This window comes from Protopterus annectens, chromosome 11.part0 (genome assembly GCF_019279795.1).
Source record: "Protopterus annectens isolate FY-2018-M chromosome 11.part0, PAN1.0, whole genome shotgun sequence".
Lineage (NCBI taxonomy): Eukaryota > Metazoa > Chordata > Ceratodontiformes > Protopteridae > Protopterus > Protopterus annectens.
This window is the reverse complement of record NC_056745.1, coordinates 1,271,748,969-1,271,763,146: the sequence shown is the minus strand read 5'-3', so window position 1 is coordinate 1,271,763,146 and position 14,178 is coordinate 1,271,748,969. Positions and strand designations below refer to the sequence as shown.

The 14,178-nt window shown below is 35.3% G+C and overlaps 1 protein-coding gene across 1 annotated transcript in view; it reads right to left on the bottom strand.

The window, feature by feature from the left end:
- Nucleotides 1–14,178, bottom strand: part of CDH13 (cadherin 13) — a 3,439,935-nt gene that overhangs the window by 246,861 nt on the left and 3,178,896 nt on the right. The window contains exon 12 of the mRNA XM_044088622.1: nucleotides 1,594–1,827. Within this exon, the coding sequence (XP_043944557.1) occupies nucleotides 1,594–1,827 (234 nt within the window). The remainder of the gene's footprint in view (nucleotides 1–1,593; nucleotides 1,828–14,178) is intronic.

Below are 14,178 nucleotides of genomic sequence, written 5' to 3'. Positions count from 1 at the left end.
TATTAAAAAGGTATTCAGCAATGTAAATATAAACTCTGCTTACCCAAGTATAATGCTGGCAATGAAAGGATCAAAGCAGATGCATGTGTGTGTACCTGAGTGTAAAACAACACATCATTCAAATACAGCTGAATAGTGTGGCTTTACAAAGAAATTTAGATTTTTATTAGGGTAAAAAACATAAAAAGTCATTGCCATAAGCTTTTATGTGGAGGTAAAATTATTCCATAATGTCTTTTGAAATATAAAGCATAGCAAAATGTTCATCTTCAAGGACTTATGTAACTCTGTGTGGGGGCTGATTTTAAGCCTTTACATATCATCTGATTACTTTTGGTTTATTATTTGCATTTTGTTTTGCATCTTATTAAGTGGTACTAACTTAAAAACATAAAAAATATCTTTACACCATAATGATGTGTAACTCAGAAACCCTACATCATTGCAAGGTCTAAGCAATTCAAAATGTTTTCATTTAAAAGAAAAAAAACCTGCAGTATAAATCCAAAAGCAAGCAACTGTCCCTGAGTCAAAACTGACCAATGATGACTCCATAGGTAGATCGCAGAGGACTTTTGTGGTACATATTACTGAGGTAGATTGCCAGGCCTTTCTTCTGCACAGATACTACTGCTGTTATCCAACTGTGCCCCAACCAGGTTTCAGACTCAGGTCTACTAGTTGGAAATCCTGTACCTTAAACTCTGTGCTATCAGGCTGGGGTAGTATAAGTCCTAAAGCACTTTAAACTGCATGCTACTTTTGCAGCCTGAATACCTTGCTAGATTCATAATCTTCTCAGTAGGGTTTAGGCAGACTTCATGAATTACTGTACAGGAGGTAGCATAACAGATGGAAAAGCAAGCTTGGCCTAGATAGAAAACCAGCATTATCCTGAACAGATTTGACATTATGTAATGTCTATGCAGATGGAAAACTGGAGGCAATAACCTAGACCACTGTCCTGTTATAAAAGTTTCAAAATGTTGTCCTGGTGTGTTCAGCTTACATATGTTACTCTGAAGCCTAGAACAGCAAAATACATAGATTTAAAAGCCAGAAAGAACATCTCATATGAAACAAAAAGTGTTATTGTAATTGCTTCTCTGAACATCAGTATTTTTTATTCCTTTTGAGAAATTAATGCCTGAGCAAATAGCTAGAAAAATGCTTCTAGTCATAAATCATGGCCAACAGAACAGTAGCTTTGTACTTTTCAAATTAGAATTTTGGTACAAAAGATTGGAAAGAAAGGGCGTCAGAGACAATTTGGTTGATTAGAATTTATAGAAACAGATTTTCTCTCAACTGACTTTAAAAATTATTTTTTGTTTTTATTTGTAAACTGTGGCAGAGCACTGATCTCGATAGAATATTTTCAAGCTAAGTCAAGAGAAGAGGAAAAAGATATGGGTAATATCCAGACAGTCAACTTTGTATTTAACTAATAACAGAAAGTAATATTTATAAGTATATGTACTTAACCAAACAGTGAACCTAGCTTAGTCCTGGGAAGGGAAATCTGCAGCCAGTGGGATTTACATGTTAATAAAGAAAAGCAAACAAATAAAACTAGTAATAAAAGACACTTACTGTTAAGCCTACTGATTTTCCATGTTTTATCTGTTCCAGTCTGTTTGTTCAATTCAAACCTGAAAGGATCAGTATTAGGTGAAATGTCCTTATCAGATGCACTCAAGATAACCACGTTTAAGTCTCTAGAGTCCTCGCATACTTTTGCAACATCTGGATGAACAGAAGGAGGATTGTCATTCACATCTTCCAAGGTGATTATTAAGGTTCCAGTTCCAGTCGCAGGAGGCGTACCTAAAAAACAAACAAAGTATGATGCACACTAAAGACCATAATCCTCACTGCTAAGTGATTGGTCAGACATGAAAGGCAGATACCACACATGTTCACATAGATAAGTGTAAATGTGTTTATCTGTTGTTATAAGCATTTCTGTATATTTTGCATGCACAGACTTATGTTTTTTTTCTACAAGGGCTTCTGTTTTGAGCATAAAGACAGAATGCAAATGCATGACTTCAGACTGTGAAAAGGATCCACATGTGTCAACAACTAATCAAGTTTTCTGTTTTAACACATAACTAATACATTCCTTTAAACATAAAGCAATAGAATCCATTTTTTGAGTAATACTACTAAGAACATGGTCAAGTACAAGAGTTTCAGTTCCTCTCTAAGTTCTATAATACAGCTTATGCAACTGACTTCCAGAAGTAAAATAGTTGGTTAGTCACTCAGTCTTGGCCCAGGGGTATGAGCAGGTCTTACAGTGCAGCAGTTTCAGCATTTATGGCATTAATACAGTAATTCAAAGCCAACCTCAGTCAAATGAACCCCATCGTCCTGATACAATAAAGGATCCATATTGACTAATTCTTAACAAGATGATTTCTTAACAGTCAATCAACTAACTGGTCTCACTACTCTGTGACTGAGGAAATGCCATGCTACTGCCAAAGGTTTAAAACATTTAGATCACCTGGACACAATTTCCAACCAAGCAAACATTAGTTTCGGAAACCTCTGCCTGAAAAAAAACATAAAATCATGCACCATGTGCTCCTGGCAACCTTCTTTATGACACCAAACCCAGATCATTACCCCCTAAATGAATTAGGGTCTGCTCTGGTTGATATGCTTGCTTCAGTGAGTAGATTAGTTTAATGCAACTAGTTCTGCAATGTTTGATGGTGAGCAGTGTTACACTGCCATAGTGGTTAACGTTTTACATGCTGTTAATTTATGTGATAATAAAAATGGTATGCATGTTTAAATGCTGTTGTTTAATTTCCAATACATGGTTGCACTAGCTATGTTGTTTGGTTTATTGTTTTGGGCAGGGGTATATGCACAAAATGTGTTTACATTGTGTGGCATTTAACAAAATTTGCAATGTAACTAATTACTGTTTTTTGACAATACAATATAGGAAAATGAAATTGAAAATAGCAACCATAGTTTGTTTCTGCAATGTTACTCTATTTTACTGTACTATTTACAACAGTCATTTAGCCTGGTAGGTGTTTTTGCAATTTACCATATATCGATACACTGATATTGTTAAGTTTGTTAGGTAAAATGATAGTTATTCAGATTATTCTGCATAATACATTTTGGAAATTAGTTTACGCAATTCAAAGTCTGTTGAACTTTGTAATGTGCCCTTATACTCTATCATTGATGATGAAGTACCCTGAAGCTTGTAACAATTAGGTATCCATAGCACTCTGAGAAGGTGGTAAAGGAACTGTCAAGTTATTTAACATCTTTGCTGAAAAATAAATTATTTATTTATGAAAAGTCATTATTTTCTTCTTCAGTGCTACTCATTTCTGGCCTTCTGGACTAGCATTTTCTGATTTTTCTATTTACTGTAGAATCATTTGCTCAAATTAGGAACAGGTTTGTTACATCTGTAGAAGACTACAATGAAGAAAACCAAGAACCAAAATATGCATTAAGAAACAAGGAGAGGATGACAAAATCCAGATTTGTTATGATGCCGCAATGGAATATACTGCAAATGAAACATGGAAAACGATCCAAGTACAAGAAAAATACATTTGTTTTATTGAACCAAACATTACTAAGCACTTTCGTCACAGAATAATCATGGGGCTTCATCAGAGTAATACTGTGATGTAAAACCACAGTTTAAAAACCTAAAAGTCCACAAAAATAACATTGTTGCTCTTGGGCTTTTCATATTTAAAGTTAAAGCACATTTTTAGAATATTCAGTCATATGTTGTTGTCTTTCGGCTTTTCCTGGTTAGGGGTCACCACAGTGGAACTCTGGTCCACTAATGATTGGTAGTAGATTTTCACAAATGCCGAGGTGCCAGCTCGACATTCAACCTTCAACAAAGGCACGCCCATTTACGCATGTCTTTCGAACGCCCACCCAACCGCAGGGAGGACATGCAGACTCCACTCAGAAGGCGCTCCCCGCACTCCAGCCGAGAATCGAACGGGAGAACCTCTTGCTGTGAGTCTACAATGCTACCGCTGCACTATAATGCAAAATACATGTATACATGTGGCATAACTAACCACCTCTCTTAAAAATATCTGCAAAAATTCATGATGTATGAAAACCTAAGAAAATATTTATATAAATTAGGAAAACTCTAAAACAAGATGATATGCAGATCAAATAAGCAATACTACAGTTTAATGCATTGACACTAAATGTTTCCATAGGAGCATAGGATCATAGGAGGTTACGAGGCTAATGGCCTTGGGACCTTTACAAGACTACCAAAGAGTTTATCCCCAAAAATGAAACCTCAGTCAGCACCTGTTGCCTGTCAGTGAGGGACACAGGTGGAATCCCTAAGACAAATTTGTGGTTTCCCATCCACTCATCAAGGTTGCGCTTGAAGAGGGTCAGCAACGTACTCTGTTTGAAGTGTATGGGGAGTCTATTCCAGAGACGGGGTAGCCTTTAGGAGACAAATCTGTGTCAACAGCAGGTTTTGTTAATGTCGCATATCAGACTTAGGTCTTTTGATTGGGTAATGTGCAAGGAGTTAGATTTACGGACATGGAGCATCACTAGTAGGGCATGGTCTGAGATTGCCTTATAGGCAAGACACAGATCACCTCTGAGCAATCTGTATGATACCGAGTAGAGTGATAGTGATTTGAGCCTGTCCACATAGGACAGGTGTTGGAAGCCATGGATTCTTTTAGTGAGGTATTTCTCTGGTCTTTCCAGCTGGTGGAGGTGTTTGGAGAGTTACATACCAAGGTGTTGTACTCAATTATTGGCCTAATGAGGGAGGAGTACAGAGAGGTAGCTACATCCTTTTTTCTAGATGCAATCACTTTAATTAGGAGGTGAACCAAGTAAAAGGCTTTTCTGACTACTGCAGCTACATGATGGTCGAATGTGAGGTTGTTATCAACCTGTATACCCAGGTCTATCACTACAGGTTGTGTGCTTTGAGGGTTGCCATTAATGTGGTTATCAATAAGGGCTGTGTTTTTGCAGAATGGCATGATAATACATTTTTTGCATTTAACTTAAGACCATGAGTTTGGAACCAGTCATTTTTTTGCTTTGAGACCTTTCTGCAGTATATTAAAATCATGTGGGGAGTCAATGACAGCACTCAACTTACAGTCATCTGCAAACTTGGTCAGCCACAGGCCTTTTGTCTTTGCCTGGACTTTTCAGAAGTAGATGCCAAACAGTAGGGGTCCCAGGACAGATCACTGGGGAACACCACTAGTGACAGGTCTGCAATAATCAGCAGGTTAATGCCTTCCACCGTAGAAAACAGGAGTGGGATACTGAATCATTAAGGCCATAAAGGCCAGTGGCATTGGCCTTTATTGGCCATTCACATTCTTTACATTTGAGTTTTACTTTCCATGATCCACCTCTAGCATTTACTTCCGTAATATCAATAACAAAGAAACCAAAGAAGTGCACTTATTTTCTTTGAATATGCTTCCACAGCCCATTTCTAATCTCCTCTTTCTTCACATCCCTTAAATGCTTGTAAATGTTATCTTTATGTTTAAGTGCACTTTCCATTTTTCCATTAAAGAAAGACAGGCACTGTAAGCAAAGGGCAACTTATACAACTTTCCACATTCTACAATTACATCTCTTAGGGCATCTGATCCTGTCATACCCATTAACTGTTATAAATTCACCTTCCAAAATATAAGGGCAGCAAGTACATCTGCCACATTTTGACATCTTGTGGCATCTCAAGTCCATCAGTGTCAGTAATTTTCTCCCTTTCCAAGTAATTTTTGATATTACTATCCATCCTGAAAGTCAAAATGGGACATGGTCCAATTTGTCCATGCCTATGCCAGCCATTTCCAGAACTTTCCAGTTGTTAATTAATAGTTCCTGTAGCATTCTAGCCTCATGGTTATAAGTAAGAGTGCATATTCTAATATACTTGGAGCCTCTGGTTATGCTTTTTACTAGCTCGTCACCACAGCCTAGGACAGGCTTGTAAAAAAAGTTCAGTTCTTTTCTGATTGACCTCCTGGAATAATTTTTCCAGGCACTATAAAGGGTACATTTTGTTTAGCAGCATGCTCATTATTATTTATCCCTCCTCAACAAAAGTTTTAGTCTCAGAAACTATTTTTGCTAATCGCACCAGTTGCCCTTTAGCAAGGGCTTTTTTTGATGAAGGGGATGCCAGCTTTTAAAATGAAGCAAAGAATTAGATTACATAGGTTTCCTATACAAACTGGATGTGAAACACCTTTTTGCATGGTCAGTTTTTACTGCATATCCAAGTAGTTAATAGAATCAAAAGATTTTGTAATTGTAAATTTGAGAAAATAGATGGCATTATTAATATTAGAAAAAAAGTCATCAAGTTTAATATCTGTGTCATGTCAAACAATAATCATATAATCAAAAAAGCACCCATAAAGGCCCCAGCATTTAGCAAAAAAAGTGTTAAGAACATAATTACATTCCCAGTAGGGCAAAACAGTATTTGCAAAAATGGGGGCACACACACTGCAACACCTTTAGCCTGCATATAAATGGATCCTTCAAACCGTATGAAATTATTACTTAAAACAATTTCCATAAGACCTGATAAAAAAATTCACCAGTCTATTACTGAAGTAAGTATATACGGAGTTAAATTTAAAGTAAACCAATCAGGACCAATAACACGGGGTATAATAGAGAATAAGTCCTTAACGTCTATAAATATGTGCTTCTTGGTCTAAAATAGATTTTAATTTTAAATCAATAAACTTGGCCATACTGTGTGTTTTTTAGCCTTTGGTGTCTACTATTGGGCCTAAGGGGGATTTCATAAATCTTTATGCATTTTAGGGATTCCTAAAATTGATGGGATGCATAGAAAATCATTCTTAATGTAAATTAATTCTTCAAAGGAAAGCAGTCCTCCATTATGCCCGATATTAGGTGCCAAAGGCTCCAAAACACACAGTATGGCCAAGTTTATAGATTTAAAAATGAAAAAATATTTTATACAGAGAGACTAATAATTATAAGGATTGATGGGATTTTCCTAATAAGATCCAGAAACAAATAACCATTGAGAAGCTAATACTTGTTACTACAGACATTAAATTAAGAACTTATTCTCTGTTATACCCCATGTTTTATATATATATATATATATATATATATATATATATATATATATATATGGAGGGTCTACCTGAAAACATCAAAAGCCCACAATACTGAAGACTTAATTGTCAAGACAAAAGCATCGAAACCTCACTTCAGCGAACAATCAGATCGTCAAATCTGTTCCCACGGTAACCTATTGGCCTACAAGGTAGACTTTGCCTTTTCTCAACTGTAGTGCGATCTCGGAGTTGGTATATTTAGTAAAGAGGGGTGGGGGCACAGCCCCCCTTACTGGGGTGTGGGGGGCATAGCCCCAAACCTTGGTGGATTGGGAATAGTACGCTTTCATTCTTATTAGTTGTGGTATGATGTATGCCTGCTCTATGACTGTAATTGTCTGTGAAATATTCCTTGCACTCTAAGAACCTCTTACTAAGTTGGTCACTGTCCCCTTTTGCTTGACCATAGACTATACTGCATATGCCAGTTATTTTGTCTCAGGAAATGATAGTAAATCTGTTTTACTTGCATCTGTTTGTTAATTGCTTTGTGCTGGCTATAAATTGTTTGATCTCAGTTATAAACTGAACTGAGTGTGGAACTTCTATGGTTTCACACAACTAATTAATAGCCTCACACATTATAGTAAGACATCAAATTCTCTATTAGACTGGATCCTAGTATCAGACCCTAGGAAATACTCCATCACAGGTACAAAGTCATACTCTCTCAGTGATCATCTCCTAGTCTATACAACGAGACATCTCACATATCCAATTAAACAGTATATTTATAAAACAGCACGTAACCTTTCCAAGTTCAACCCAGAAATGTTCATTACTACATCGATTAACTGGAACTTCCTAAAAATCCTCCCTTCAGATGATGCTAAAATTGAATTCATTAGAACTTTTATAAGTATCCTAAATAACCCTGCACCTCCTATAAGGAAGAGAATGAAAACAAATAATGCAATTTGGCTTCCAAAAAGAGTTGAATGCGAATTCAGGATACAGAAAAAGCATGGAAAGAATTGTAAACATATAAAACACCTCAATATGTTGAAAAATTCAGAATGCTTCCCAAGCATACTAACAAACAAATAAGTGAAGACAAAAAATATACTGTAATAACTTTCTGAATAATAATAAACATAACCCTAAAAAATTTTGGACATTCATTAAAGAAATCTTATTGCGGCCAAAAATTCAACACAAACCCCTCTTCTAATAACTTAGCGCTCAAAACTGCAATACAGTTAACTGTTATTTTATAGATAGTATAGCATCTCTAACTAAGGATTTGTCAGGATCTAAGCCCTTCTCTGCCCAACAGCCATATATCACCATATCCACTTTCACCTTGAAACCTGTGCCCACATCCTATATTAAACTACTCTTAAACTAAAACCGTTCTCTTCTTCAGCTGATGACCTTCCAAGCGAGTACCTAAAGGTAGCAGCCAATAGCATTGCCTATCCTGTCTCCATCCTTACAAATACATCAGTTCAGGAATCCTACATTCTCTCTCTCTCTGGAAAAAGTCACACATTCTTCCTCTGTACCGAGGAGGAAATTCAACGGATATTAATAACTTTAGACCTATAGCAATCTTATCTCCCCTTGTCAAAATACTTGAAAAATGCATTCAAAAAACAATTGCTAGACTATCTCATGCAGGAAGAACTCCTATCCCCACACAACGTGGCGTTTGTCCTTCCTGTAGTACTAGCACTGCCCTTCTAAACTATATAGATACAGTCACTAAAGCTAGAGATAATGGCAAACTAATCTCTTCCTTATTTCTATACTTGTCTAAAGACTTCAACGCAGTTTGTCACAGCAAACTTCTACTTTAAATGTCCTCACTGGGTCTCTCTCAGCTCATCCTTTTTTAGTTCAAAAGTTACCTGTTCAATAGATATCAGTCAGTAAAATGGACTCCATGCGCTCCCCTTACTTCCCAGTCACCACTGCTGTACCACAAGGCTTTATTTATGGTCCCCTACTCTTTAACATTTTCACCAACATCCTCTGCACTTCCATATGACTGGGCACTCTAATACAATATTCAGAAGATTCCACTCATTTGCACATCTGATAAAATGGTACAACTCCAGAAAAACTACTCAGACACTTTAACAGTCACTGAAACATGGCTTCATAACTCACAATTCATGCTCAATCCAAAAAGGATCAAACTACTACTTCTTCCCCAAATCCTTCTCTCATGAAAAAAAAAAAAAAAAAAACTAAATTTAAAGTCCTTTCCCTTGATAATACAACTACTGAAGTCACTTCTCATAGCAAACTATTAGGCATGATAAGCAGATGATAATCTTACATTTGACCTGCATATAGAAAATTGCATAAGAAAAACTCATCAAAAAGTAAGGATGCTTTATAGAGTCAAAAACATTATCACTGATGCAAGTGAAACTACACTTGCCACTACTTATCTCCTCCCCGCCCTTCTTTATGGTACTTCCATTTTTACTAACCTTCAAGATTCACAAAAATTAAAACTTGAACAATGCTATAACAAAATTGCTAAATTTGCAGCACACACCCCTTTCATAAAAAAAACTAAATTGGTTAGAACTGCCACATCAATTAACATATACACAACTTCTTATGACATATAAAATTATCTAGCATCCATCTGCCTGTCCAGCACTAAAATACATTTTACACAACTATATTCCCCATTAGTCATTGCGATCTAGTATCCAAAAACTTGTGTCTGCCTACAAGCCTAGCAAATCTGTTGGGCATTGTCTGTACTTGTACAATGCTGCTAAGACCTGGAACTCCTTACCTGTATCTATCAGGTCTATAATTTCCCTCCAATCTTACAAAACCACCCTGAAAGACTTCCTAGCTAAAATGTTGTTGCTCAAATCCAGGATAAACTATATCCCTAAATGTGAACAAGTATCTTATTCCTTATACTTCCTTACTCTCTCTTCTTCACTTACTTCCTTACTGTTATCTAATTCACTTCCCTGACTTTCTCTCTAAATATAACACAGGCCTGTTTTTCCCTCACCTCATATTGCAATTCATATTTGTATTAGACTAATTTATCTCTACTTTCTCTACAAACTGTCTAGAGTTTCTCTAAATATTAAATGATTGTCATATGCATTGTACAGATTTTTAACCAAAATGTTTTTATATTATGTCTAAACTGTTATAATTATTTTAAACTAGAAATGTTTTTATTTTGTTTCTGAAGTTTGTAAAATTACTCTTAAAATGTTTTGTAGTAATTTGGAACTCTTCTCCCCAGTCCTCCACAGAAACAGGCTTCCACCCAGTCGGACTTTACCAGTAATCAAATGTTAATAAATATATATAAGTGTGTGTGTGTGTGTGTGTGTGTGTGTGTGTGTGTGTGTGTGTGTGTGTCTGTGTATAGATATATATCTATAGCTATATATATATATATATATATATATATATATATATATATATATACATATATATATATACATATATATATATATACACACACATATATATATATATATATATATATATATATATATATATATATATATATATATATATATATATATATATATATATATACATATATATATATATATATATATATATATATATATAAATATATATATATATATATATATATATATATATGTCTACCTGAAAACGCCAACAATGCAGAACGCCGACAACGAGAACACTGACACCGGAAGATCGACAATGGAGAAGACCAACAGTTGAGAATTCCGATGCTGAGAACACAGACATGTTAAGCTAAGTGTGCGACAGGGACGGAGTTTAGGTTTTGGGGCGGTTTAAGTGGGTTAGGGTGCGGGTATGGTAAGTGTGCAATAGTGATGAACTTGAGGGTTGGGGCGGATTAAGTGAGTTAGGGTTAGGGTGCAGGTAAGGTAAGTGTGCGATAGTGACGGACCTTAGGGTTAGGGACTGGGTTAAGGTTAGTGCACAGATAGTTGTGTTTGTAAGGTTTAGTGTAGGTTTGTAAGGTTTTTGGTGTGCTTGTGTTGTGTGTGTGTTTTTTGGGAAAGGTATTTGTTTTGTTGGTTGTCGGGATTTTGGTTTGTCGGGCATGTGAAGTTTCGTGTTTTTGAACTTTTTTTTTTTTCGGTGTTTTTGTGTCGGTTATCTCATTGTCGGCGTTCTGCACTGTCACCGTTTTCAGGTAGACCCATATATATAATATATCTATAAATATATATATATATATATATATATATATATATATATATATATATATATATATATATAGTTTATTGTCAAAATGTTAAAGTAACGTTCGGCGAACACAGGAGTGTCGAAACAGGGCTGAATGATTTAGGTGTTGCCGAATATTACTTGAGCGAGTCATTTGTATCAGCCAATGCCACTGTGCATTTGCTGATACGACCCTCGATGTTAGGAGTGCGGATCGCAGTACAGTGTGTACTGGAAAATCCACCCCTTTCCTCACTGTAGTGCAATCTTGGAGTTGGAATATTTATTTAGCAGGGGGTGCAGGTGGGCTTGCCCCCCTGCAAAACAGTGAATTTGCAAGGTAGGGGCTAGACTTACCTTAGCTCCTATGCGGACATCACGTTCACTATTTCATCTAAATGTCGACTGCTGAATTTTTTCATCAGATTTGACATAGACCTAATTAGTATGCAGGGATTTGGCATTATGGTTCAACATTCAAAACAGAATTTGTTTTGAACATCAACATTTTGATAGTAGAGCTATATATATATAGATAGATATAGATATATGGGCAGGTACATAGACGTGTGTGTGTGTGTGTGTGTGTGTGTGTGTGTGTGTGTGTGTGTGTGTGTGTGTGTGTGTGTTGCTAAATATGGAAAAGTCAATTCATCCATTTCCAATGCCCTAAATAATTTCTAAAGACTGTCCAAGATTTATTAGGAAAGCAAGTAATTTTGGATTCTATATACTAAATATTGTTTAATGGGAGGTAAAAATACAGCCCAAAGTGAATATGGCAGTAAGGGTAATAAAACCATTAATGATGAATAAAAAATAGGTTTGATTCCTGTTTGAAACAGATTTTATTACAAGTTTCAAACTAATTATCCATCGTGGAATACCCTACATAGTTTAAATGTTAAGTAATGAAAGTAGATAAAATAATCTTAGAGAATATTCTTAAGAAGTTGCACTGCTCAGATATTAAATGCCGGCTGTATGTCACAAATAATGCATCAGTCAAAGAAAAAAGACTGATAATATTATTATTAAGGCATTCAATGGGTAAACAACAGTACAGACTAAAATATGATCCCCTATTAAAAAGTTTTAAAATTAATAAATAAAGTATGAATTAGTTCATAGGTGTGCATGGAAGTAATAAGCTAATTGCCCTTATTGGCTATTTAAGCCTAGTAAATTTCCATTTCATGAGAATCAAACTCTGCACATTTTGTCTGGTAGGTAAACATCTTAACCATTATGCACCCTCTCCCCCAGGAACAATGTACATGACAAATTTAAAAACTACAAAGTAAACTATAGTCAATCAAGAAAAGGCATCCTTCCATAGAAAAATAAAAACACAATTCTTGAATTTATCTAAACGTCCTAATTAAAATCCCTCCTGCGAATGCTAATAACTCTAATAACTACTATGTTGCAAGCAAGTTGAATCTTAAAAAGAAGGATTTAGGTGTTAGTTTCATTGAAAACACAACTTATAAGTAATAAGTAAAGATTTTAGGCAATATTTGTGGTTTAATAAGAAACAGAACAGAATATTCTATTGAAACAGCTTCTAATATTTAGAAATCTTGAAACGATTTTTTGTAGCTAGGTCTTTAGTTTCTCAACTTAAAGAATGTATTATTAATAATATAAGAACAGCCCATAATTATTAAATATAAACTTATTATATTTAAAGTCTTTGGCATTTAAAACTTAAAATAATGTTTCCTGGAAGTCTTTTCATATCTAACTGCAAAGTGTAGAAATATATTATTTCCTTAATACAGACATACAGTGATCTCAGATTAATTGACTAAAAATTCTAAAAGCTACATAGTTAGGATAATACTAAGTTTGAATTGTCAATCAGTAAGAGAAGGTTGTCATCTTAAACTTTCTCAAGCTACTGCCCATCCCTTACCCATATTCCTATGTAAAGAAGGACCCCCAGATCTTGTTTAGCCCACACTGATTTGGGGTAAGAATTATAACTATGAAGATATAGTGACAATGCTGGGAACAATCAGAAAATTACTGACAAAAGATAGCCTTCTAAGTCCTAATACAACTGTGGGAGTGGAAAGGTGTCTGGGTGCAACTCTTCATCCTGATCTTGTACAAGAGCACAGAGGTTTTATATCTGAGATGTGGAATTTCATCTTCATCAGCATGAAGGAAAGCAATCCAAGCTTATCCCTTTGCATTCCTCTTAGCTGAGGTTCCATTGGATAACCTGGATCTAAAGATCACATCCAGCTTATAACATGCTACAAAATTATTTAGTAATGCCCATGTAGGTGTTGGACATGTATCACTCAGAATGACAGTTCTGACTTAAGGTTTAAGAGGTAGCTAGTGCTTTACTGGAGTAACTATGGTCTGATGATAAAAGTTTACTATATCTCTGGGGGAAGAACATAGTACACATAAATATCCACTTGCATGCAGTCAATTAAAATTCTGAATACAATTTCATCTTAGAAAAATAGTTAAGATTTTTTTTCTCTAATTTATTTCTGTGCATGCAAAATCTAATCTGAGCTTCCTGTGTAAATAAATACAGTGTAGCAAATATTCACCTTTTTAAAACAAATTGGAAAGAAGACAGGCAGGTATATTAGACTGCATAAGGTTAGCCTTGATATCTATTCTGAGTTTTAAAGGTAGATATGCTCTCAAGAACATTCTATCATTTGGTATGGATCTTAGAAATTCTTCTTGCAGTAGTAACAGCTAATAGGAAGACAGACATCCAAAATAGATTCTTCAAATCAACTTCAGCTGCATCTTCAAATGGAGGAAGGGAAGAATAAAGTGACAATTCAAATGG